This window comes from Pituophis catenifer, unplaced genomic scaffold, assembly GCF_029215685.1.
Source record: "Pituophis catenifer annectens isolate HBS135680 unplaced genomic scaffold, rPitCat1.0.hap2 SCAF_17, whole genome shotgun sequence".
Classification (NCBI taxonomy): domain Eukaryota; kingdom Metazoa; phylum Chordata; class Lepidosauria; order Squamata; family Colubridae; genus Pituophis; species Pituophis catenifer.
The window spans coordinates 481,339-507,670 of NW_027256897.1; the positions used below are offsets into that span (position 1 = coordinate 481,339).

At 53.1% G+C, this 26,332-nt stretch overlaps 2 protein-coding genes across 2 annotated transcripts; one reads left to right on the forward strand and one right to left on the reverse strand.

Annotated features, from left to right (window-relative positions):
• Positions 1-5,479: 5,479 nt before the first annotated feature.
• On the forward strand, positions 5,480-6,548 carry FUT7 (fucosyltransferase 7). Its single transcript, XM_070955787.1, has one exon. It carries the CDS (start codon positions 5,480-5,482, stop codon positions 6,497-6,499), a length of 1,020 nt encoding a protein of 339 aa, XP_070811888.1. The 3' UTR covers positions 6,500-6,548.
• A 3,012-nt stretch (positions 6,549-9,560) lies between these two features.
• NPDC1 (neural proliferation, differentiation and control 1) lies at positions 9,561-19,879 on the reverse strand. The gene is made up of 10 exons (XM_070955889.1): positions 19,849-19,879; positions 17,060-17,281; positions 15,030-15,170; positions 14,142-14,240; positions 13,840-14,010; positions 13,579-13,645; positions 13,238-13,322; positions 12,846-12,925; positions 12,169-12,265; positions 9,561-11,627 (listed from the first exon to the last, which is right to left on the reverse strand). Exons 1-10 carry the CDS (start codon positions 19,877-19,879, stop codon positions 11,559-11,561), a joined length of 1,062 nt encoding a protein of 353 aa, XP_070811990.1. The 3' UTR covers positions 9,561-11,558.
• Positions 19,880-26,332: the final 6,453 nt, after the last annotated feature.

A 26,332-nucleotide genomic window follows, 5' to 3' on the forward strand; every position in this document is an offset into this window, starting at 1 on the left:
GCCGCTCAGCCCCCAGGGCAAACAGGAACAGGAGACCCCCTCCTCCCACAGACCAGGGACTGGGGGGGAGATCCTATCTAGTGCCCAGGGGGTTTCGGGGGACTGCTGCTGGAATCCAGTTTGTTGCAGGGCCTTTTTCTTTTTTTCCCCCTGGAAGAAGCAAAAGGGTCTCCCGGCACATTTCCCTCCCTCGTGGAGGGGGCCGGCGGAGGAGAAGCGGGGTGGTGGGTGGTGGGTGGTGGGCAGGCTGAGGCTGGCCAGATTCGCTAGGACTTCACTTCCCACAATTCCTTCTGCGCGAGCCGTGGGCTGCTGGGAAATGGAGGACGGTCCTCGCCTGTCCCCCTCCCCGGAATTAAAGGGGTCTCGGCCTCCTAAGCAACCGAGGCTTTGGCGAGGAGGCCGGCTTCAAATCCGAGGGATGTTCTCCTTTTCTAAGGCTGCCCCGGGAAGCGGCCCAGCTGCACGAAAGAGCCGCCAGAGGACTCCGTGGCTCATCGGCTCCTCCCACGGCATCCTCGCGTGGCGCCAAGCGTGCGGGGTGCAGGCAACGGAAGGGGGCTCTGGGGCATAAGGAGCCGCCTGCCCGGCCTCGGCGTTGTGGTTCAGCCGTCACACAAAGAGACTGAAGATGCTGAGACACCGAGAGAGCCCGGAACAGGGGCAAGAGCTCCTCCTGAAGAGAAACCTCAGAATTGCAGATTCCTATTATTATTGTTATTTTAAAAAACGTTTTTTCCCAATGCTGGGTGCATTAAAATAAATCCTTTGCCGAATCCACAGTGTGAGTTTCTTTCAGCCCAGAATTTGGTCTCGTTGAGATATTTAAAATTTAATAGCTGGACAGGTGAAGAGGGCCGGGCGAGGAGTAAGAAGACAGGGGAGGTAGCCAATTGGTGGAAGAGAGCTGGTCGCTGCATGGGCTCTGATTGGTTGCTGGGTGACAAGGGGGCCTTTCCTTGTTTCCCGCCTTTTTCCTCCTGTCTGGCTTCCCTCATGAGGTCCCTGCTCTGTTGAGTCACCTGAGGACGATCTTGCTTGCTTAAATTATTAAATATTCTATAAAAATTGGTTTGGGTCGGCGACTCTGACACCGAATGCCCAGTTCCCTACCAGGCCTTTTCCTGGGGTTGTGAACCCCAAAGGAGCCCCATGGGGGGGATGCAGCGACTGAGACCACCTGCTGTGCTACACCTGCACTTCAAGCCCTTTGGCCCGACTACACCTCCCATTATCCCCACCCAGCTTGACAAAAGTTATCAGAATGCGAGATAAAGGCCATTTCAGGAACCAGTACAGCCCAGCTGAAGTCAGAGATGGGGGGGGAAGGCAGCGGAAATTTAAGACTTTTATGGAAACCAAACCCTGGGCTGTTGGGGGCAGCCAGAGAGTTGTCTCCGTGTGCCAGGTGTGGGGTGCCAAAGCCAGACCTGCAACTGGCACTGAGCTGGGCCACCGCAGCTCAGTTCCCTTTTTGCTTTCATGCCCCTGATCTCCTTCCAGAGGCAAGCTAAGTGACTGCTTATGCCAGGTCACCCAGGAGAATGGTTACCCAGGAGAATGGCCCCCCTTTTGAAGGGGAGCTCTGGGGGAGTGTTCACCCAAGGGAAAGCTCCTCCTGCAGGGAACTCAGCTGCATCCTCCCCTCCAGCAGAGTCAGAGCATGGCTCAGCCGTTGAGGCAGCTGTCCCAGATGTGGTTTGGGGCAAGAGAGAAAGAGAGAAGCTTCCCGCAATACAGCTGTCTTGAGTCTGACCAAGGTGTGAAAGGCGTCAGGGGTGGCTTTCTTTTGAAAAGCAGGGGAGACCACAAGCGCCTCTTTTGCCTTCCGCCTCGGCTCGATCTTTCAAAGCAAGAGCTCTCCTCTGGGGCAGAAGCAGGGCGGCAGCGGTAAGTTCATGTATCCATTTATGGCAAGGTTGTTCATTTATGCCGTTTATAGCGGGCATTACCAGAGGGCCCTGAGTAAAGGTGGAACAGAACGAACAGTGCTTTAGACAATTATTGGTTATTATTTAGAGTAAACATTTCCGTCTGTCTCTCTCTGTCCGGTCACAGCCTATGTTCATGCTATGTTTTCGATCAATAGTTAAATCTGTATCATTTGGACAGGAGTTTTAAATGGCCCTGATTTATGATCAATAAAATATAGTTACTAAACTTTCATGCCACTTGACTCTCAGCAACACCTGGGCAGCTCTGCACAAGTTGACAAAAGAAGGCTTATAGTGAGGGGCATATTTCTGATGAAGATAAGTATTGAAATGAAACAAAATGAAAGCCTTTTTTTAAAAAAAAATGAACTTCCATTGTGTTTCCTCTACCTTTTCTCCTTCCCACGAACCATTCTGACAAAAATTCTCCTCCTACAGCTCTTTCCCACCTGCTGCTACCACCCGTCCCCAAAACAGACCTTATAAGAATAGATTTCAAATTCAATATGTTCAAATTCAGATGTTTTAGCTGAAGTAGCAACAGTTTCATTTTTAAATTTTGGAAGGGATATATAATATTTTAAAAATCTAAAACTTAACTCTCTGGGCACAGACAAGAGTACATTTCTCTCAATCCGATCCCTTTTGTATTTTAAAATTAAGATTAAAATTAAATTCATTTTCACTATTTTAAGGCTAACCCCATATTGCAGTTTTTAATCTGCATTTCAATAAGGATGTACTGTTCGTTGCCCACCATTGACGCAAACTCTTGTTATTTTCTCATTTTATTTCCTGAAATACGTTTAATGAAAATAGTTTGTTTGATGTGCCAGTTAGAAGAACAGTGATTTTAGATGCTGGAAGGATATGAAAGCTTCCTTAAACTCAGGGCACTTTCAGAATTACTAGAAGCAGCTACATCGCCTGGTGCCCATGAATTGTCTCAAGCGAATCATCTGAGTAGCTGGAGAAAGTTAACAAAATGTACCTTTATTAGGAATAAATGAACCACAGACATTGGGCTCCTTCCAAAAGGAGGAAGAAACAAAATAATGAAATATAGATGAATGCATGCACACACAGATACACCAAATTTTATTATGAATAGCCAAGCCAGGTTACACAATGCAATCTACATTCAGTGTTGGTTTTTCCCTCTGACAAACCAGTTTTGACCAACTCAGTGGTACCAACTCATAAAATGACTAAAGTTTAGAAGATCCGGTCTGTATCATCTGCTTGCCTCATATTTTCTTCTTATTAACCAAGCTCATTATGAATTTCTGCCATCATTTCCTGCTTTGGTTTAATCTGTCCTTGGGGATCCACAGCTTTTGGGGTGGGGGAGGTAAAGGACCTGCAGGTATCTGAATTCAGGGATGCAGAGACACTATTTTCTTCTCACAGCCACCCGTATTTCAACCCTGGTTCTGGAGCAGCCCCCTCCCTTTGCAGCCGTGTGCCCTCCGCTGTGCCCTTCAGAAAAGGGTTTAAACAGTTCTGCCCGAAAGAGGGAGAGGAGAGGAAGACCCCTCAAAGGTGGTTGTGGTCTTTATGAGCTTTATTGCTGAGATGCTTTTTATTGTGTTTCGTGTTGTGAGGCACCGAGAGCCGGTTCCTGTCGGGAGGAGTCGGTGGCATACGCAAATGTGGTGGGTTGGCATCTGTTTGCATCAGCAGCAGAGAAAAACAGATATAGAGATGTTCGGTAGATAGTTTTGTAAGACTTCAAGCAACCATCTTGAGCACCCTTGAGGGAAGTCCCAGTCCAGATGCTTTCCAGGCTCCTGGCTAAAATCTGATTCCCAATCATAGCAGCGACCCAGCTGCCCCTGACTGTCTGCTGCTCCTGGGCGTTCAAACCAAACCAAGGAAGCTTTTTTAAAAGCAGCAAATCTTTCAAACTGGATTTGAATCAATTTGGCATCCCTGATGCTTGAAACCGCCCTTCCCTTCCTCTTCAATCCTTGCTCGGCAAGGGAGCCAGCCTCTGCCACTTTGGGCAGAATCCTCCGTTCCTTGCCCAGCGATTCATCTTCTTTTGTACAATCAGTGTTGCTGTTGGGGTTAGAAGGAACACCGCAGGCTTCAAACATTTCTTGTCTGGCTTCAGAATCGGCTCCCTGCAACTTTGCTCGGAGACTGATATTTTAGGGTTTTTAAAGGTCCTTAAAACATTTGGGTTTTTTTTTTTTTTCTCCACAGGATCTTTATGAATCTGAAAGTTTCTCTTTTCAGTGCAGGATTTGATGCCAGTTAAATTAAGGCAGAGTGTCCTAAACTGATTATTACATTGTTCAAGTTTGATCATTGTTTACCCCGCACCATGCATTTGCTTTCTTTGTACTGCACTTAGATCAGCATGCAAAAAATATGACTGTTTAAACCAAAAATAGAATGTGTAGGGAGGGGATTGCAAACGAAAACAGAAAACCTTATCAACTAAAGGAGCCAGTCTGCATAATTAGTATGACTATCTGTCAGATATCTTGTTAATAAGAGCTCTGCTCAGATACCTCTCATAAACTCCTTTTCCAGAATAGAAAACTTTAAAGCGCCCTCCCCCTCCCCACTTCACGGACAGCCTAAAGCTTTCAGGTATTGTGATTTTCTCTCTCTATTTAACTTCCAGGAAAAACTTCCCTCCAGAACAAAATCTGGCTGAGTGAGAAGTAAAAGCAATTCAGATTAAAACATCCACAAAATACCAGAGTTACATCCCACTGAACATTTAAAAAAATCACTCCATTTTCTAACCCTCTCCCAAATAACGTGATATTAACTCCGCCAATTTTTAATGTTGGTTTGGATGATAGATAATGGGAAGGTTGTAGGAAAAAGGAACTGAGGTTTTCTCCAGAGCTGGGGGTGGGGTCTCTTCCTTGTTCTCCCTGCTTGGACTGTTTTCATGTCCCTCAGACACCCCCCCCCCCTCTCTGTGTACACCAGAGCACAGAGACCATCTTCCTTTATCTCTTCTGGAGTTTGGGCTTAAGAGATCTGAGGCAGCAGAGGGGGTGGGGAGAGAGAGGTTCTGTTTGCTTGCAGCCAAATGCAAGACAGAAATACAGTTTATGAAATATTACATGCATCACAATGCTCCGTATTTTCCAAAGGCATAGCAGGCTGCACACCCCACAGTGACCTAGTTGGTGTGCAGTAACACTGAAACATCACTGCAGATGGTGGTGGCACTGCTAAAGCCAAAAGGTTTTGCAGTCTCATCCATCCCTTCCAACTTTAGCAACTCCCAAGACTCCGATCTCAGCAACTTTCTTTGCATCTGGCCAAGAATTCATAAATTCCCGGCCTCTTCAGGTCGAAGAAGGGCCGGAACAAGAGACTTCCGAGCTGCTCCGTACCCCCTTTAGTGCAATAGGGGATATTTTGCAATCCTTTTGAGCACTCCTACCTCTTCTGCCTTTCTTTGCAGCTCTGAGAACTGTTGGGACTGAGGAAGGAAGAGGGCTGAGCAACCGCAGTTCCTCAAGCGAGCTCCTAACACAAAGCAGCAGCTGTGTTTCTGGTCACTTTCCCACCTGATGGCCCCCGTGGCAAAGTTCTGGGCAGGTGCGTCTCTCCTTGGCATCGTCCTGTTCTGGAATGCCCCGCTTCTCTTCAAGCTGTCCGATAACCCTCCAAGGGTTCCAAGGCAGAACGGTACCTTGATCCTCCTGATCTGGAGCTGGCCCTTCGGGGCAGCCACAGACCTGACCGGTGACGTCTGCTCCAGGCTCTATGGCATCACGGGCTGCCAACTGACCACAAACCGCCACCTGTTCAGCCAAGCGGACGTTGTGCTGTTCCATCACTGGGAACTCCAGTATGAAAGACGGTACCTTCTGCCTTCCAAGGCCCACCCTGGGCAAAAGTGGGTTTGGGTCTCCCTGGAGTCTCCAAGCAACACCAAAGCCCTGGAGGGATGGACGGGGAAGGAATGGAACTGGGTCCTCTCATACAGGCGAGACGCTGACCTCTTCTTCCCCTATGGGGAGCTGGTGCCTCACTCGCTGGATGTGGTGGAGATCCCAGAGAAAACCGGCTTAGTGTCCTGGGTGATCAGCAACTATCATGACTCCCAAGCCAGGGCAGCGATGTACCGCAACCTGTCCAGGCACCTCAGAATCGATGTCTTCGGGAAGGCCAACAGGAAGCCGCTGTGCCCAGACTGTTTGCTGCCAACCATCTCCAAGTACAGGTTCTACCTGGCCTTCGAGAACTCCATCCACCGGGACTACATCACGGAGAAGTTGTGGAAGAACGCCTTCCTCGCCGGCTCTGTGCCCATCGTCCTGGGCCCCTCCCGCGCCAACTACCAGCAGTTCATCCCTGCCAACGCCTTTATCCATGTGGACGACTTCAGCTCAGCCAAGGACCTGGCCACTTTCTTGACCACCATGAACGAAAGTCACTACCGGAGCTTCTTTGCCTGGAAGCGGAACTACACGGTCAGACTCCACCAGGACTGGCGGGAACGGTTCTGCTCCATCTGCCAGCAGTACCCCCGCTTGCCCCCGAAGAAGCTCTACCCGGACCTGAAGCGCTGGTACTGGGATTACTAGCAGCATCTGCCGCTGAAGCCAGGAATGTCCCTGGGGCAGCCAGAGCGTCTGTGGCTCCTCTCCTGCTCCAGAGCTGCCCATCTCTGGCACTGACGGGACCCAACATAGACAGATAGATAGATAGATAGATAGATAGATAGATAGATAGATAGATAGATAGATAGATAGATAGATGGATAGAGATAAGAAGAGATAGATAGATAGATAGATAGATAGATAGATAGATAGATAGATAGATAGATAGAAAGAAATAATGAGATTGGTGACAGGTAGATGATAGATGATAGACAATTACCCTCCCTTCTTATTCCAGGGTTCAATTCTTTTGTTCCCTTTCCTTCAACTTCCTTTCCTTCCTTCTTTGCTCAAGGGCTCGTCAAGCATAGCTTCTTCTCCGCTCCTCCAGCAAGGTCCGTCCCCCAGCACCATCCAGTCTGGGATGGATGATGGGATTTGTAGTTGAGCCCACATGGATTGCCACACGGGGAGGCAGCAGCTGAGACGGAAGCCATTCCAGGGGCAGAGAAAGAGGCAAAAGATGCGAAGCAGAAGATCAGCCTGACTTTAAACCCTTTCCTGTTTACCCAAGTGAATCTGGCAGGAAAGGAAGCTAGAAACCTCAGTGCCCCTCCTTGTCTTGAGCAAGGGGGTAGTGGGTGCAATGGTTACAGCGCCAGGTTGGCAGCAAAGAAACACCCGTCCTCTGGGCACCCTTGGGGAGTGAGTGCCTCGACTTCGGCCTCAGCCTTTGCCCGGTGGTGGGCGAGCAGCGGCCAAGCAGGATGGCTGAGCTAGATAGCCAGTTTGCCTGGCCTAATGGAAGAGGGGAGGCAGAGTGACCACTGGCCACAGCGCTCGCTGCCCCAGACTGGAACTCGGTCCTCCCTCAGCCCTCCAAGTCACAAATGCTCCCCACTTCCTGTGAACATCGCTTAACATCCTTTTAATTCTGCCTCTGGTGAAATCTGGCCCTTTCTCAGCACAGTGCCAATCCAGTGCCAGCCTTGTGTGGCCATCAGCTCCCTCTAGCGGTCCCACTGGATCCCTACGGAGTTGATCCCCATTCATTCTACTGAAACCGCTGGACTGAACCCGGTGCCAAGTTGGAAGCCCCCCGAGAGACCCATTTTTAATTTCCCCAACTTTCCCTCCCATTCCCCACCCCCAATCTAAAAGTGCTCAGATAATCCTAATCTTATACTGACCTACTTTGCAGGGATGGGATGTGTGGGGGGGGGAGGGAGAAAATCCCCATGCAATATGCTACCTCAGTAGAAGGGAGGAATTTAAATGACCATCTAAACTCCCATCATCCCGAAAGGAAGCTTAACAGGGCAATTGCTATGAGCACTTTAAAAAAGGACCTTTAGGAGCAGATCAGTCTTCAGGGTTTGAGGCTGGGGTCCAGAAAGGCTCGTGAGCCCCTCTGGCGGACAACTTGACACCCAAGGATGGTGTCGCTGCTATAAATCTTCCTTCCTTCCTTCCTTCCTCTTGGATCTTTCAACCTCTACAGGGTCAAAATAATTCTTTCATCACCACCGAGCATTGCTCCAATCCTAACTTGAATTGCCTGAATGTTTAATCGGATTGCTTGAATATTCTTTTCCTATTTAAGAAAAGATCCCCCTTAATAGTAAATTATGTCCCTCCAAATACGTGCAGAGTGCAATTTACTTCCAAAGACAGAATGGGATGATCTCTTGAGCAGGGGGCCAGTGGGTGCAGCAGTCACAGCACCCGGGAGCCAGCAGGGAGACACCCGTCCTCTGGGCACCTTCATCCCGTGGGTGGGCGAGCAGCGGGCAAGCAGGAGGGGCCTGTGACAATTTGCCACAGCCAACTCACCACGGCCAACTCTGCAGGAGTCTAGGGAGGGTCCAATTTCTCAACTTTCATTTTCAGAAACAATAGTTGTCAAAAGTTGTGACATGCCTTGGGGATTGCAAAGATATTTTGGCTATTTCCATATAATTTAGATGTGCTTGGTAAGTAACCACATAAATACTATGTAGTTACTATTACTATTAAACATTTTGCTTGTTGTGGGACAGCTCGGCACAGCAACCTCGCCACAGGAAAACTCACTGCGGGACAAGAGTTACACTAATATCAAAGAAATGGTGGGATAGAATCATTAAGCAAAGGATGCAAAAGGGGGAGGGGGCAGAACGAAATGGGAATGGCAAAAATTAAAATACTTTTTTATTTATTTTAAATAAGGAAATAGAATTGGTCAATGTTCTGCAGCGAGTTGGCCTGTGGCAAATTGGCCGTGAGAAGTTGTCCAGCGGTGAGTTGGCTGGAGTGAGTTTGGCCACAGTGAGCTGGCTATAGCAAGTTGTCCCATTCCGAAGCGGGAGGGCTGGGCTAGGTAGCCGCTTTGCCTGGTGTAATGGGGGAGGAGAGGCAGAGTGACCACTGGCCACAGTGCTGGCCTCCCCCCTGCGGGCCTGGATGGGATCCGAGCCATCTTGGAGAATCAGCCTGTGTGTCTTCCCCAAAAAGTCTGCCTTTAGATAAGCCCCTTGGTACTTCTCACCTCCTGCCAGAGAATGTTAAACGCTCCGCAGGAGGGAGGCTGGGAGCCCTTTGGGTTATTGAGACTTATCTGCATTTCTCTAACTACTTCCCAGATATTCTCAGACCCAGAATAATTTGGGGATCAAACCAACATGGCCACGGGGCCCCCAAGGATAGAGGCTGCGAGGACAGACACGTCACTATGAAGTACCCCTAAATCCAGGAAGAAAACAGTTCATTTAAAACTGAAGGGCACCAAAGAAGCATCAAAGATCTAGCTTGAGAATTGGTCATTTAATAAAATTTATTAAACACAGTCCATACAGGTCTGGAAACAAAAATAACAAGAAAGAAAAAATAAATGATCCCTGTGTGGCATTCTCTCCTCCCCCCCTCCCCCAGCCCACCATCGCTTCTGGAGTCTAAGAACTGGCAGCTCCGGGGGCACCGACAGAGCCCCCCACCCGAAGCAGGGCTGAAGGAGAAACTCTCCCCTCCTTCCCTCCCTCCCTCCCTCCGTATTAGCAACGGACCCAGGCCAAGCATCAGAGGAGCTTAAACTCCGGGTTCGGGTCTCTTTCCCTTGTGTGCAGCTTCCTCTTTGGAAAGAATACAAAAGTAAGGAGTAAACTTCTCAGCAGGATAAGTGCAAAAGTGCTGTGCAAACTCAAAAACAGGAGGATGAACGCAGAGGGGTCTTCCCCGCCCTCCCCAAAAGCTGCTTTGGAAACAGCCCTGATACTCTCTGTCCTGCAGTACAGGAGGTTTCTTCTCTGCTTAAAAAGATGGTCCCTCAGCCAGAGCAACCCCTAACCACCACCCCCCAAAAGACTTCTTGATTCAGGTAGGGGGCCCAGCAGATGGAGGCCCCTCTGGCTGCAGCTTCAGGCCTTTCAATTCAGGCCCAAGAAAACCCTCTTGAGACCCTGATGGGAAGGTGGGGGGGCAACTTTTGCAAAAACTCATAGAGGTGCAGGGGGGGGGACATGACGGGTTCTGATGCAACTCTAATGCACCCCAAACATGGTTTCTTGAGCCTTTTGGCAAACCTCTCCAAAATAAAATAAAATAGCCACCCTCTGCCCTGCAAATTCAGCCCATCTCGCAAGGTGCCAACTTCCAAAAAGTTGCTTGTGAGTTGCATCACAACCTCATAGTCCAATTGCATATGCAAAGGCCCCTTTTCCAAACTTCACTTATGCACCTGAGCAGGAAACTTTGTTTTCCTTGTTTTGTTTTCCATCAAGTTTCTAGACCTCACAGCAGGGGCAAGGAGAAATAGGCTACAGCTACCCAGGTGGTTCATGAATATCTTTGGATTTGCGAAGATGGGGGTAGGAATCAGCCTTGATGCCTGTCTAACACAACACACCCTCTCCAACACTCCCCCCTCCCCACAATTCTTAGGAGGGGGGAGATCAAATGCTTGGAACATCGTGTCTTCTGAAAGCCACACAGGTGACCAACAATCGCATTCTTCTTCCCTCAACGCCCATCCCATTTAATCACGGAATTCAGAAATACTTCGGAAACCTGAATTTGCTATGAAGAAAATCAATCAACATTCCAGATTTGGTTGTAATTTTAAAAAAAAAGAAAACCTGGCTTAATGCCATCCCAGCTCTTGGTCAATCAGTCTGGCTGACAGCTATGAATTGCTCGGAAATGCCCAATGAGTCAGAACAGAAGCCACCTCCCTTCACGCCAGGCCAGGGCGAGGAGGGGGCACCACACTGGCAGACCAGTGGGCACAGCCAGGGAGGGCTACGGGGTGAAGGTTGCCTGGCCCTGGGGCTCCAATGGGAGAAGCTCCGGGGGTCACCCCGGCTCCTCCTCTCTGGGCAGGTCACTCCGCAGACCTTAATGCTGTTTCGTAACATCCCTTCCCCTTGAAATTCTGAGAACTAAAATTCTGCCCACAAAGCCTTCAGATAAACCCTCCGCCGCCTCAGAATTCAGTTCCTTTGAGAAAGTGCTAAAAACGGTGTGAAATGGATCAGGACTTACTACGCCTGGGAGACGCACTTTTTCCAGCTTCAGTCTGCCTCCGGTTCCCACCTGTTAAATGGGCACATGGACCGCTTTCCCAAGGCTGGCCGGGCGGGGAAAGGCCTGTCCGAAGACTCCCTCCCAAAGGGAGAAGCCTCGAGCATCAAGGGCTCCCCAGCCCCATTATTTCAACCTCGGGGGCTGCAAAACAAGGAAAGAAAAGGGAAGCCCTCCCGCTCTGATTTTTGCAAGGCAGGTCTTGCCATGCCCAAGGCTGGCAGAGATTGCGGGGGCAGGAGGGGGCAAGCCAGGCCTCCGGGCCCCCTTCTCTTCCCTCCCGAGTCCAGACAGTCCACGAAGCCTCTTCGCCGACATACGGGAGCCGGGCGGAAGAAGGGCCGGTGCAGGGGGAAGGCGAAGCTGAGCAGAAGCAACGAGTTGCCCGAAGGCGGATTTATTTCAGCCAAGAATTTGCGGAGGAGGGCAGAGGAGAGCCGTTGGTCAGGCGGCCCTCGGGCAGGTCTTGCACACAGTCCACAGTTCCCGGTCAAGGGTGCAGCTTTGGGGGCAGAGTGGAGTCGTCAAAAAGGGGGTTTTTCACTTCCATCTCTCCAGTCTTCAGCGGCCAGCAAGGAAGAACGAGAGAGACGCAACTGTCACCCACTCACTGCCTGGAGGAGTGGAATGGCACTGCCCAGCCCAGGGCGGAGGGAGCATGGTGCTCTGGGCACTGGGGCAGTGGTGAAATGCACTTACTTTCGCTACCGGTTCGGGAGCGTGCATGCGTGCTCGCTATGCTCGTGCCCGCCTTTTCTGCGCATGCGCAGAGGATCAAAACAGGACATAATGACATCCCGGTGGGTGGGTGGAGCCTCCCGACGCCGGCGCTACCAGTTTGCGCGAGCTGGATAGCACCGGCTGGATTTCACTGCTGCACTGGGGGCCCTGCAAGTCACTCCACCGCCTGTGGCAACCGGGCTCCCAATGGCAGGGAAATGAACCCCCTGGAAGCCGTTGCCCTTCCCGCCTCTCTGACCTGCTCCAGAGCTGGATCAAACCCAGAGTTCTGCCCTGCCCCCTCCTTCAGAAACAGGGCAAGGCAGCGGGGTGGGGGTGGGGAGGCCCTGTGCCCCCTCCCCTCCTAGAGAGACACCTACCGGGGCCAGGCCGGGGCACTCGTAGACCGTGAAGTCTCCATCTTCGTTCTCTTCGTCCGAGGAGACGGATTCGGGAGCTTTGGCTTCCTCCTTATGCCTACGGATTTCCAGGGGGAGAGGGGCAAATGCCGTGAGATGCCCTGCCTCACCCGCCCCCTTAGGAGCCCACCCCATGCCAAGCCAGCTGGGATTTTGGCTTCAAAACTTCCGGCCAAAGCTGAGGCAGAACTGCAAACATCTTGACCCGAAGCCCCTTCGGTGAGATCCCTGGACACCCAGCCCTGCTGGGCTCCTCATGTCAGGCCAGAGCTCATTCAGGGGGTGCCCCAAGAATAAAAGGGGCGAATGGGCAGAGGCCCTGCTGCCAAATCCCTACCAGCTGGTGACCTCCACATCTGGCTGCCAGAGGTTTGTTTCATCCAGGGGTTCCTAACCTACCTGACTGCCAACCTGTTTAGAATCCCCCGGCTGACAAGCAGCCTCCTGCCCCAACTAAGCGGAGACAGAAGCGGGCAGGGGTGCCAGCTCTTGCCAGCCCTGCACGAAGGAGCCCCTGGCCTCCCACCCAGCTTCTGGGCCCAATTCACAGGTGGGTCAAAGAGGAAACCAGGAAGAGGGCAGAGGAACCCAACTCTCTGGAAGGGCTTGGAGCCCATCACCGCAACAAAAGGACGCACTTTTCCATGGAGAGCATCTGCTGCTTCTGGTGCTGGTAGTGGTACATCTGGGCACTCTGTGCCAGCTTCTGATCACCAGGCTGGAAGGAAAGAGGAAGAAGGGGGGTCACCCACACTGCAGAGAATGTCATACCAGCAGAACAGGCATCACCGACACGGTGCCCCCGAAGCAGCTGGCACCTTGCGTACCCAGAGAAGGCCCTGGCCTGGGTGCCAACGAGCCAGGCCCAGCTGGGGCACAGAGAGCTCCCTGCCACCAGCAGAGGCCAGCAGGCAGAGCGAGGCTCACAGAGAAGCCTGGCACAAAGCAACTCCAAAGAGCCAGGGCTGGCCGAAGAAACTGGCCACCACCCACCCGGCACGCCATGCCAAGGGGCGTCCAGGGCACTTACAGAGAGCTTGTCATAGGAGGGGGGTTGGGGCAGCTTATTTGCTGGATAATCCGCTTTTTGGGCAAGCTGGATCTCCTTCTGCAGCCTGTGGGGAGAGAAGGACGTCCATGAGGGAAGCAGCACAAGAGCTGGCAGGGCTGCCCCAAAGCCTACCGACCCCCAAGCACCTTCCTCTGATACACTGCTGCTGCCATGGAGGTTCCATTTGGAGGCAGCATGGAAGGGGTCCGGGGAGGATCTCAAGGCTGCCACCTCAAGAAAGTCAGTTGCCCCCCTCTGCCCCCTCCTCTGCCCCCTCCTCTGCCCCCCGTTCTGCCTCAGGGCAGCCCCAGAGGACTTACCTGCACCAGCAGATTGTTGCCACCACCAGAGCCGCCACCCCGGCAGCTGTGCAGACGACAATCAAGCCTGCAAGGGAGGACAAGGGAGACTTGGAGAGGGAAAAGCAGTCAAAGACACCTCCACCACACCCCACCCTAAAATAGACTGCTATTAATATGGGATTACCCAAGGCAGCCTTCCCAAACCATCTTAGAGCTGAGGACTAGCATCTTGAGGTCTTGCTCCCCCGTATTCTTTTCTCGGGGTGGGCGGAGGCTCACCGAGGACGAGGGCATCGTTGGAAGAGATGCGGGTCGACTCCACTGGGGGGTTGTGGACCGGCTTTGTGATGGGGTGAGACGACGTGTCTGGCCATCCCCGCCGGCCACTCTGCGAGGACTCTGCCTTCGATGCTCCGTTCCTGGAGTTGGGGCCAGGGGGGGCCGGGCTCTCTGCGTGAGGAAGAACTGATTGGCACACAGAGAGGAGGAAGAGGAAGGAGAGACACCCCCTTACAAAATTAATGATGCCCCCCTGCTCTACGCCAGGCAGGGGGAGCCTCCTGGGCCTGGGGCAGCCGTACCTTCCTGGCCGTGGGGCAGAGGCCCCCTCCCCTGCTTGGAGAGCACATCGGACACCAAGTCAATCTCTTCTTCTAGGCTGGGAACGAGAGAGCTGTGCCCTGGAGAGGGAGGGGCCCACAGGAAGGGCAGTCAGCAAAATAGGCAAAAATCACAACACTTACAATTTCAGTGGACAGTTCAGCAAGCAGGGAAGATGCAGAGAAACCTCAGACCTTCCCAGTTTTAAGAGGGGGGGTCTTCATCGAGGGGCCCAAAGCCACCGAGAAAACAATCCCTTTGCAAGGGAGCTGTTGCATAACCCACCATCTGTCCGCCAAAGGAGCCGCTTGGCACCAAGTCACGCCAGAAGCGGCTTCCCCCTTGTGCCAGCTGCCTGTTCTCTCCCTTCCCACACCATTCCTCGCCTCCCGAGGGTGGGCAGGCAGAACACGGGCAGCCTGCAGGGGAGGACTCTCCGTGCCCTGCGGTCTATAGAACCACAGCACTGAGGGGGGGGGCTTAGAGGTCCTTTAGTCCAGCCCTCTGCTCACTGTAACCTCAGTTGAAAAGAGCCACCTTGGCGCCAACTTTCCTTCTCGGGGAACACTCTGGCACATCCGACTGGGTCATATTTTAGTTTTTTTCTCTCTAAGACTTCCAGGCAAGGTGTGACTTCCTATCTGGAGCCCACCCCTGGAAAGGCTGAGGAAACCCTTGCATGGACTCTCCTGGACCAGGGTCTACAGAGGAGTTGCTGCAGTTCAGATAAAGCCCCCCACCCACCATGCGACAAGGGCGTACTCCGGAGACTGCTCTCCTGCCAGGGAGGCAAAAGTGCAGGCACAGAAGGGGCATAGGGAATCCCGACTGAGCCCCTCCCTTCCCCTTCCCCTTCCCCTTTCCCTTACCTTTGGGCGCTGCTGTCCTGGGCACGCATCTTCTCTCTCTGTCTTCTACGAATTGAGGGAGGCAGGGGCCACAGGCATGTGACCCCAGGGGACATTCCTTCCGCCGCTGAAGGGTGCAGTCCAGGTGTCGAGGACACAACTCTGCAGTTCAAAAGGCAGGACATTTGCTCACTCCGAGACGAACGACATTTGGCTGCCCAACTCGGCCGAGAGATCTAGATGGACGCCCTTCTTTATGGGCAACCCCCAAACAGCCAGCACAAGGAGCCTCACAAAGGGGCTAAATGACCTGTGGGTCAGTGGTGAAATCCAATTTTTTTACTACCGGTTCTGTGGGCGTGGCTTGGTAAGGGAAGGATCCTGCAAAATCTCCATTCCCACCCCACTCTGGGGCCAGACAGAGGTGGCATTTGCCGGTTCTCTCAACTACTCAAAATTTCCACTATCGGTTGTCCAGAACCTATCAGGATTTCACCCCTGCTGTGGGTGTGACCAAGCCTCTCCTGCACTAAGCGAGGTCTCCCTCCGGGCTCCCTCCCTGCAAATTCATTAACTTTCTCTGGGCTACAAAAAGAAGAAGATTGCTTATTTCCCACACGGAGGCCTCCCAGCGCCTGTTTGGACAGGGGACACATGGGACTGCAGCCCCACCACCCAAAGGCATTGCCACCCTCCAGGAGTGTGCAAATCGGGCTCCCACAGCCTGGACTCTTTCCAGTCACCTCAGTCTGCAATTTGGAAACTTCAGCCACCAGGTGGCACAATGCAAACCTCTCTCTCCATGCAGGGGAGGGGAATGTGCAAAATAACCGGTCCCCACCCGGAAAGTAAGCAAAAGCGAAGCGATAACCCAGGAGCAGAGAAGCAAAACGGGAGAGAGCTACTCAAGACACAGATCCAGCCCTCTAAGAAGCCCAAAGCCAGGGAACTCGTTGGCTGCCCGTCCGATGCCAAGCAAGATGCCAAAAGTCCCTTGGAAGAGTCTGGTGATGGGGCCAACTCACCTGAGCCTCCCTCCCTCCCTCCCTCCCCATGGCCCCAGGGAGGCTGCCCAAAGAGTGCCCCCCGTGGCTTTGGCAAACCACACAGAAACAGTAGCCGAGGGAAGGTTTGGGCTTTGGAAGAGAAGCAGGAAAGGGGGGCCGGGAGAACCGGATGCTCCTGCCTGCCTGCCTGCCATCTCAGATCACCTGTTTCTGGTCAAGGAAGCAGTGGCAAAGTTGGCGAAGAGAGTCACCCAAGCGCTTTGTTTTTCTCTTTGCTCCATTGGCCCTTGGAGGAAAGGCGGGTCCCTGCCCAGTTCCTGCCCAGCAAGGACGGGGAAGCCGGAGTGCCTTGGCAGCAGCAAAGCTTGGCCTGCAGCAGCCAAACACAGAAACCCTGAAGCTGCACCCACAGCCTCTTGCTAGGCTTTCTGCCCTGGCTGTTCAAATCAGCTTTCAAGAGGCAGAATGCACCAAAACTCTCGGCTACATCAAGCAAAAACGGCAAAACAAGGAAACAAACAAGGTGTGACTGAACAGAGATTATTTCAGCCACTGGCAGTGGGTCACCAGCCTTCTAAGGGTGGGGGGTTCTTCCCACCTTCAGGGGCAAAAACTTAGCTGCCTTACCACCACCAGGGACACCCCCGAACTCCTTTTCCTGCAAAGGGAGGCGTCCCCTCTCGAAAAGGAAGAGGCCCAAAGATCACACACGGAGGCCACCCCGCCTCTTATCAGCCCAGGCACTGCCAGGGAGGGACCGAGCCTTGCAAAGAAGGAAATGAAACTCCTGATTTTAGAAATGGGAGAGGAGGAGGAGGAGAAGACGAAGAGGAGGAGAAGAAGAAGAGGAGGAGGAGAAGAAGAGGAGGAGGAGGAGAAGACGAAGAGGAGGAGAAGAAGAAGAGGAGGAGGAGGAGAAGAGGAGGAGGAGGAGAAGACGAAGAGGAGGAGAAGAAGAAGAGGAGGAGGAGGAGAAGAGGAGGAGGAGAGGAGGAGGAGGAGGATTTCCCGAGCCAACCTTCACATTTGCACTCCGTTGCCCACCTAGGATGGACCCACAAAGACATTTCACGGACTGAAAGATGAAGCTTGACTCTAAAAGGGACCCAACCAACCAATTTGGGGAGCTGTCCACCAGGAGCCGGTGCTGCCTTGGGCCAGGCTGAGGCCTTGAAAGAGTCAGGGACCCGGTCCAGCAAGGCTGGTTGCCAGGTGTTTGTCCCAAGCGGGCCAGGAAGTCCTCAGCCAAGCGCTCCTTGCCTCGTCCTGCTTCAAACCCCAGAGAGAGAAGCAACCAAAGAGGGATCCCCAAAACTCAGCAGGTCTCTGGAGAACTTCCTGTAGGTGACAAAGACCATCTATGGAGGCAGAGCCAACTGATTAAAAACGGCTGTAATAAAATGACTGGCAGGCGAAGCAGACAGAAGTCATCCTGGAAGGGGGGCATATCGTTTGTGGGGAGGAAAGGGATCCAAAATGAAACCCCTTTCCCGCTAAGAACGGGACAACCCTCCGTTCTGTGCAAACATGGCGGGCACTTAAAATTTAGCCTTTGAAGTTGAGCTATTTTGAGGTGGCCCAACCCCTCCCCCCAATGCCCCCCCCCCCCACCATGACAGTCCCCCAGGCTGAGCAAACAAGACAGTTGCCCAGGGCAGCTCCTCCCCCCCCCCCCCCTCCACGAATCACAAAGGAGGCAAGGTGGATGCCCAGAGAAACTCCTTTTTGGTCATCTCGACCCCAGGACAGCCTGGCGATGAAAGGAAGGAGCGAAAAGCCCTTCACGTTCGTTCGTTCGTTCGTTCATTCACCCAGGACGTTTCTCCGGTGCCAATTACCGCTTGCCACGTTCGCACAAGCCGCCTTGTGCTCGGAAAGTCTTTTGACAGAACCTCAAACTGCCACTGGTTGCCTCCAAAAGATAAGGCAGCTCAGGTCACCTCGGAGGAGGCCGAGCTGCCCAGGGTCATTTCTGCTGCTTTGTGCCAGGTGGCTTTGCCAGCCAGAGGCTTCTTACCCTACCCCGGTTTTGGCACCCGCTCTCCCCCTCCCCCCTGCAAAGATACACCCTCAGAGGGAGTTTTCCCATTGGCCAAAAATGTGGCTCCCATCGTCTTAAGAAGGCAAACTGAAATAATTGCTTGCACATCGAGCTAAATTCCTTTTACGCCATTTCTCTCCCTGCCCCCAGTTATGATTTTAGGGGGTTTTATCTCCTTGAAACAAGGAGATAAAAGCACCTAAAAAAATAAAACATGAAATGTTATTTTTTGCGGTGGGTGGGGGAAGTGTCAAACTGCAGGGGAAGTCCCCGGGGTCTTTCCAGGCTCTTTTGCAAGGGGCAAAGGAGCCCCTCCATCTGACCCAGGATGGATCCTCCTCCTTCTCCAGGAGCCTCTCCTTCTGGGTCATTCATGCCTGCTGTTCTCTGGGCTGGGCCACCAGAAGGTTTCCTGCTTTCAGGCTGGCTGCCAACGTGGCAAAATGTCTCCCTGGAACACGAGAGCCCTGAATTATTGATGGCCTCTCTGCCAGGCAGAGAGGAGGAAGGAAGGAAGGAAGGAAGGAAGGAAGGAAGGAAGGAAGGAAGGAAGGAAGGAAGGAAGGAAACGAAACACAAACTAACCTTCCAAGGTCCCCAGGCTGCATTTTTAAGGGTTTAGAGACATACAGTTCCTGGAAATTCTGCTGTGTGTATTCAGATGTTTTCTACCATTTGCAGAGCTTGAGAAGCCAAGGCCTATCAGCAGAGATATAGGCAACCTCACATGACCTCTGCCTTCTTGGACACGCCATTTGTTCCCACTGAGAAGATCAGGTCACCCTGCCTCCAGGCTCTGCTGCTGGCGGGAGTCACAGGGGGGCAAAACCGGTTTCGCCCTCCATCACTTGACCTCTCCCCATCTTCCACAGATGCTCCAGCCACCCGCCACCATCTGCCTCGGCCGGGTCTGTCTCCCTTAGCAAATTAAGCATCTCCCGGGGCTGCTGGGGGCGGGGAAGAGGCAGCCAGCAGGACTGGGAGAGGACCGTCTGCTGAGCTCCAGGCGTGCCAGGCCTCAGAAATAAAAACGGACTTGTGCCAAGGCACAACATCAACAACCACAACAAGGTCATGTGAGAAGGGGCGCAGCAAGGGTGCCGGTGCCACCTTGCCAGGAGCTGAGCTCAAAACTGCAGAACTGAGCCCAACTCTGCAAGGGCACCAGAATTCACAGGAATTCAAAATGAGGGTATAAACAAGAGCAAAAATACACCGGAAGGGTAGCTTGCGTATAAGAATTTCCTAGCAGAAATTTCTCCTGGCGAACCGCTTTTGCAAATGCGGAAATGCCGAACATTTTCCTACATTGTTTCCTAAAACTGGTTGTCTGAATGCCTCACAAGCCCATCCTAAAAAGGGCCCCTATTCCCGGCTTTGTCCTTGAAACCAAGACCAGACGCAGCTAAGAGGATGCTGATGGATACAAGCCGAATTTCCACTCTAGATTAGAACTGGTTTCTGAAGCAGGGACAGGGACTTTGCGGGGGAGGGGAGGAGGCAGGAAGGGAGGAGAATTCTTTTAGTCTGCTTAAAGGATTATTCCAGAAGATCCGGTAACTACCGAGGGGGCGAGAAAGGCCTCCGTACTGCCTGGTCTTCAGCATCCGTGTGCAAAAGAATAAAGTCAACAAAAACTTTGGCAAGAAACTTCTCTGCATATTTAGGATTCCTTTGCATGGGGAGTTCCAGGGACCCCGAAATCCTTGCCAACAACCCTTTTTAAAATAAGTGAACTCCCTGGCATTTGGGACCGAACCTCGTTCCTCTGTTTTATGCCCAACCAACAAACCAGGATGTGATGAAGAGAGCAAGGCCATCATGCCCGATGCCTCCTCCCAGCTCAGTTGCTTCTTTGCCAGGCGAAAATCCCCTCCGTCCAGGAAGAGGATGGGGGAGAGCTGGATCAGCCATGATTCCCAAAAGGCAGAGAATTATCTGGGTCTCTTCGTCCTGCAACAGGCCTGGGAATCACAACCGTCCCTTCGTTTTAGTGTTCGGCATTTGGATAAATGTGCCAAAAATTACCGTAATGGACAGAGTGAGAAAAAGAGCATGAAAAACACCACCAGCTCCAGCTCAGGATGAGTCCCAAAGTGGACTTCCCCCTTTGCTGACCTTGGCTCCGTCTGCAGCCCATCGGTGGTCCCTTCCTTTCCCACACCCGCTTCAGCCAGCTTTGCTCGTGTTTTTGGAAACGTGTCCCGCCCAAGGGCTCTTAGCCCAACAAAAGGCCTGGAGCAGAATGCCAGCCTCTGGCACCCGGTCCCTCAAAAACAACAACACACCTCCCTTGTCTGCGGATCCTGTCAATCACCGGCAAGCGTGTGCGGGAATGTTTCCCAGCCTGCAGACCTCTGACCTCCAGAGAAAAGATTTCAAGAAAAGCAGGTTTGTCGGCACACACGGAAGGGCCAAGAGACAGAAGGAAACATCTGTCTCCTTTTTCTGTGTGCCGGAAAACTTTTCCCTTCTCACAGAGGACGAGGGAGACGCATCGCAAATGGACAGAGAGGTTTCTGCACAGCCCTAGATGGCATGTGGGACCCCTCAGCTATGGGTCAGGCAGATGGAGAGAGCCATCGGGTTATGGGGATTATGATTTCCCATAACTGGGGGGCTTTAGGGTGGAGGAGGCTGCCCCACTGGTGCTCTTGGCAGCTTCACAAGCCTCCTACACATGGCTCACAGCCTTCACTCCTTCTCCCCACCCCTGAAGGTCAGAGGGGGAAAGAAGGCCACCCAAGCCTGCTGGCTAATCTAGGTCTCCTGGCACCCCACCCCCACCCCACCCATCACTGTGATCGACTCTCACCCACACAGGGCACTCCGGAGACCCTAAGAAACTCAATGACACAACCTCCATCCCCTCCTGGGTCTCTTCCTTTCTCTCTCACAGCCTTTTACACGTGCAAGGATTCAGCTGCAACCGGATGCTCAGTCCAGAAGGGCCTATGACAATTCACCGCGTGCATGGAAACATCTTTCAGCCCTCAGAATGGGACAACTTGCCACTCCAATTGGTTTGGCCAACTCACCACAGCCAACTCGCCACAGGACGAGTCACTGTGGGACAAGAGTTACACTAATATCAAAGAAATGGTGGAATAGAATAATATTTAATAATAGAATACCTTATGATGAACGTATCTTTTCTTTTATGTACACTGAGAGCGTATGCACCAAGACAAATTCCTTGTGTGTCCAATCTCACTTGGCCAATAAAAAAATTCTATTCTATTCTATTCTTGAAGAAAGGGTGCAAAAGAATGAAATGGGAATGGCAAATTTTAAAAACGTATTTTAAATAATTAAATAGAATTGTTAAATTGTCCCGCAGCGATTTCTCCCTGGGTGAGTTGTCCAGGGATGAGCTGGCCATGGGAAATTGGCCATAGCGAATGGGCTTGGCAAAGTTGCCCCATTCCGAGTCCAGAGGGATGTTTTCATGCACATCTGCAAATCGGCCGTAGGATTATTCCAGGGCGGCCATTCAGAGTCTGGCCTTTGCACCGTCTGCTCAGAGCGAGACTTCACCAAGGCCAAACTTGGCCTCTCTCGGCCCCTCCGGCACCCAGCAGTGCAAGGGAGAAGTAAAGGGGGGGAGGGGGAAAACAGGCCCCAAGATCTGCCTAGCAAAGGCCAGCCAGCAGGTGCCCTGTGGTGGGGGTGGGGCGTTCCGGCCTGCTGCCTGCAGAAAAAAAACACCCGTCATTCAAAGCCAGCCTGTCATTTCTGAGACTCGCTGGGAAAAATATCGACGTTCCCCGTGGGAAGCTGCCACCCAGATCGCCACCTGTCCTACATGGATTTTCGTGCTGGTTGTGATTGCCTAGAAAAGAGAGATGGTTGCCTTGAAAGCCTGGCTCCCTTTCTCCAGAAAGAGCGTTATATGGGGCCGAGCCCCCAGTGCCAAAGGACACCCCCCCCCCATTTTTAAACATCATCCAGACGTCTTCAGATCGATCCATTCAAGCTGTTTGATCTTGCTTGCAAAGCTCAGGTGATATAACACGCTGCCCCCTCCCCCCCTATCCAGGGGTGACTTTGCTCCAACACTCAGCCAAAGCCTCCCCCCGCCCAAACCATCTGCAGACCCCTTAGAGATCTACTGTAGGGATCTTGGGGAAGCTGCAACCGCCCCAGACGGCTTGAGGAGGCTAAGAGTCAAGGCCAAGTCAGACAAGAAGGAGCCAAAGAGGAACAGCCTTGATTTTTCCACCCAGGGAAAGGAGTCAAGGACCCTCTTTCGGATGGTCCCAAAACAGCCCCTCGTGGACGGAAAGGAAGCGCTGGCTAAAACGGAAACCAGCCGGAGAGGAAAGCGGTTTCCTGTCTAAAAAGGAGGGCTGCTTCAGACAATGGACTGCACAGGAAAGAACTGGCTGACTTGCCTCCAGGCTCCTCCAGGGCCAAATTCGAAGGCACCCATAAAGCATCTCTGCCCGATGGGCCCCCCAGCCTCACCCATGCCAGGGAGACCCTCGGAGGGCAGCCATCCCAAAACTCCCAGAGGAAGATGAAGGGGAGGGGGTCACCTTTGTGGAGTAACCCCCAAGCTTGCTCAGCTTTTGCTCTCAGCTTTTCCCAACTCTGCCAGCCCCCCAACAACAGCATTGCTGGGGGAGAGAAGGGGCGATGGCTGAGTCAGAGAAGCGTCACCCACCAGCCGCTCAAAGTGCCTTGAGAGGATCCCCCCCCACCCATGCCATCCACCTCATCCTTTACAAACCACCCCCCCACACACACACACACAAACACAACCACCTACACCCCCCTTTTCAGCCCTTGGGGGCAGGGGGCAGAGAGGGGAAGCCCAGGCAAGGCCGCAGGAGCTGGCTGTGATGGGCAGCCCCTGCCAAACCTCCAGAGGAGCCCCCTGGATTATTTTCCAGCACAAACTCTCCAGAGATTGGGAGGGGGGGGAGGACGAAAGTTGCCAAGAGCTTTCAGAAATGATGTCATGGGAAGAGGGGGGGGCGCAGCTCTCTGGCACCTGGCTGGCTGACCACCTCTGAAGAGGGGAGGGGGCAGCCGCTGGAATATCAAAGGCAAGGCTGGAGTGGGGCAGGAAAGGGTGGCCGGAGGGGGCTAGGGAACCCCAAAGGCCTCTAAAAGGGCAACAACTGACACGGAAGGAGGAGTTGGAGGAAAAGGGACCCCAACAGCTGGGGAGCCCCGTTCCAAGGCAAAAAGTTCAGGAAGCAGAACCCGCGGGGGGCGGCATGCTTTGGACTGTGGTTCCCATCCTCCCCATCTCAGGATGCCGGGCCGAGCCTGCAAGGGGAGGAGAGCCAGGAAACGGGCAGGACAGAGGAGCGGGGTGGCCGGAGCCAGATGGCGGGGAGAGCCTGCGGGGGCGCCGCGCTCGCCTCCCCGGCCTCGGCTGGCTGGAGGCGATGGGAACCGCAACCCTCGGCCGCAGGGAAGGACGGGGGGACGGGAGCTCCCTGGCCCATGCTCCGCAGCCCGGGAAGGGCCGGGGCGCGCTTACCGCCGGAGGTGGCCAGCAGTCCCCAGGCGCCGGGCGGCGGCAGGAGCAGCGGCAAGAGCAGCAGCAGCAGCGGCGGCGGGAGCGGGCAGGGGCGGCGGCGGCGGCGGGCAGCGGCGCTCATCCTTCAGCGGCTGCCTCCTCGGGGGAGCATCGCAGGAGCGGGAGCAGCGGCGCCGCGCAAGAGGAGGCGCCTGCCGGGCTGCGGCACCGGAGGCGAGCGGGGCGCGGGCGGGGCGGGGCGGCCAATGACGCCGCCCGCCCTGAGGCCGCGCCCACCTGCCACACCGGCAGCAGGTGCGCAGGCTGCCCGAGCGCCGGCCCAGTGCGGCTGCGCGCGGCCCCCCTCGAACCAGGTTACCTCCTGCTCTGGACCATGGCTTGTCGTTTGCCGTGACCGGCTGGCGCTAACCCCGATTCCCGTTCCGCATCCCCGGGAAGGGCTAATTCAGCCCCCTGGACCCGGCCCGGCTCACCTGGGCGCGCAGGAGGGAAGCAGCGAGGAAGAGGAGCCCGCAAGAAGCTCCGCCGGCCTTGGGGGGGGGACTTGGGGAGCCAATTGAAACCACGGAAGGGCTTCATGTACGTCCCCCCCCCTCCTATTCTCCCGGCCGAGCTTCCTCCAGGCGCCCGGCCGATGCCAGCGCTTTCCCCACTTTGTAAGAACGGGGCCCCGGAAAACCAGCCCTGCACAGGAGAGCACCCCAGATGCGTGGCCCAAGAGGGCACAACTGCAGTTGCAGAACAAACCAGGATCATACAGCTCAGCCACCCCAGGGCACTGAACCAGGGCACCGCTTCCCCCGAGAGGCTTCCCAGTAAAATGGACCAACCGGGTCGGTCGCCAAGCGAGCTTTTATTAGGATTTCTTTTAAGGCAAGCATCACTTTGTTTTCTTTACATGGAAAATAGGCAGAGTACAACCCAGGCCAGAGGCGCAGACAGAGGCACCGAAGAAAAGCACAAGGAAAGACACACACACACACTTTGTTTTCTTTAAAAATCCCACCCTCCCCACCACCTCTTCCTTCCTAGCTCCCCAGTTTGCAGTGCCGGAGGCATTTTTCTGCCCACCCTGAATATATATATATATATATATTGCAGAAGCCAACTGTGGGAGACTTTAATATTGTTGCACTATCAAGGTAAAGAATAGCAAAAAAGAAACCCTCCCCAAATCCTGGATAATGTTGTTTTTTTAATATTATACAACAGAGTGCCATTAATATAAAAACAGTTATCCTGACTTCATCTCAAATTCACACCTGTGGGATGGGAAACGACTGTCATCAGTGCAAACTTCAACTCAGAAATAAATCTGATTACTTTCTGGGTGACTTATTCCTAGGAAAAATAATGGAAAATTGCAATTTTGGGGCCTCTATGCACCAATCCCTTGTTGTAGGAATTGTCTAATTTGGGCATCTCTCTTCTGGATTCAATTATTGCACCTGACTGTGTTTAGGTATATTTTTAAGGGTGCCGGAGGAGCGGTCCAATGAGGTTGCAACACAGCTAGCAATCGCTTATACAATCCTGGCAATTTCAGAAGAGACAACTTTGCTATATGTGTATTGTACACTAAGAAATGGAAGGACCCAAAATAAATTCAAAAATATAAATTCAACCGTGGATTATTCTTAATTTCTGAATGAGACCTGGTTTGAAATCTGTTGTCTCATGGATGGGTGAGACAGCAAGGGTGAAATCCAGGAGGTTCTGACAGGTTCTGGAGAACTTTGGGTAGTTTGGGTAGTTTGGAGAACTGGCAAATGCCACCTCTGGCTGGCCTCAGAGTGGGGTGGGAAGGGGGATTTTGCAATATCCTTCCCCTCCCACGCCCACAGAACTGATAGTAAAAAAATTTGAATTTCACCACTGTTGACACCCAGGGGTGCAAGTAACACAGAGACTTTGGGGGGTTTTGCAGGAAGAAAGGAAGTCGTCTCCTAACCTCTGGAAAAGATTGGGAAACAAAAAAACAAAAAAGATTTCCAGAGGTTGAGGGGATCCAGGCCACCTCTCTGCCAAGGAAAACTCCAAAGGAGGGCTTCTTCCTGCAATGTGCTTTGATCTAGGGGGTCAGTAGAGAATGTGTGGGTGAGGAAGAGGTTCCCTCGTTCATTTACTAAGCGGAAAAAGAGAAGCTTCTCTCAGCAACAGAGCTAAAGGCAGCTTGCTGAATTCCCATTCCCCTAAAAGAGGGGATCTCCAGAAGCCAAGCAAGGCCTGGTTTGTACAAGAATGGAAGTCCCTCAGTTGTGGCCGACAGTCAGAAGTCCATGTGGCTGCCTCCAAAGACCCTTCCCCAAAGTCTTAAGCTCATCTGGAACAAAAGGGACCCCCATTTTTGAAGGCCTGCTGAGAGGCGATAAGACCCTGGGGCCTCCTGACGTCCATGGTATTTACTCCCAGGGTCCTCTGTCTTGGGGTGGGGGCAGCGTCTTGTTGGGTCGAGAGGTTTAGGATGGGCCCCTGGCTAGAAATTCTTGAGTCTAGGAAGAAGTGAAAGCCTGGAGGTCTCCAGAAGATTTCCTTGTCAACGCCAGCACCTTTTTCTTGAAGGGGAAAGCAGGGGGTGGAGGCTCGTGGCCCTCCAGGAAGGAAAAAGGAGGCAGGAAAGTGGCTGAGCTGTATATGCCCACAATCCATGCCAGGCACCGTCCGCCTCCACGGAGAGTTGGCTCTTCCGTTTGTTCCAATTTCTTCCTTCCTGAGTTTTGGCAAAAGGCTGGAGTTCCCAGTGCATGACCAGGGAGAGAAGGCGGGGCAGGAGAGAGCTGGT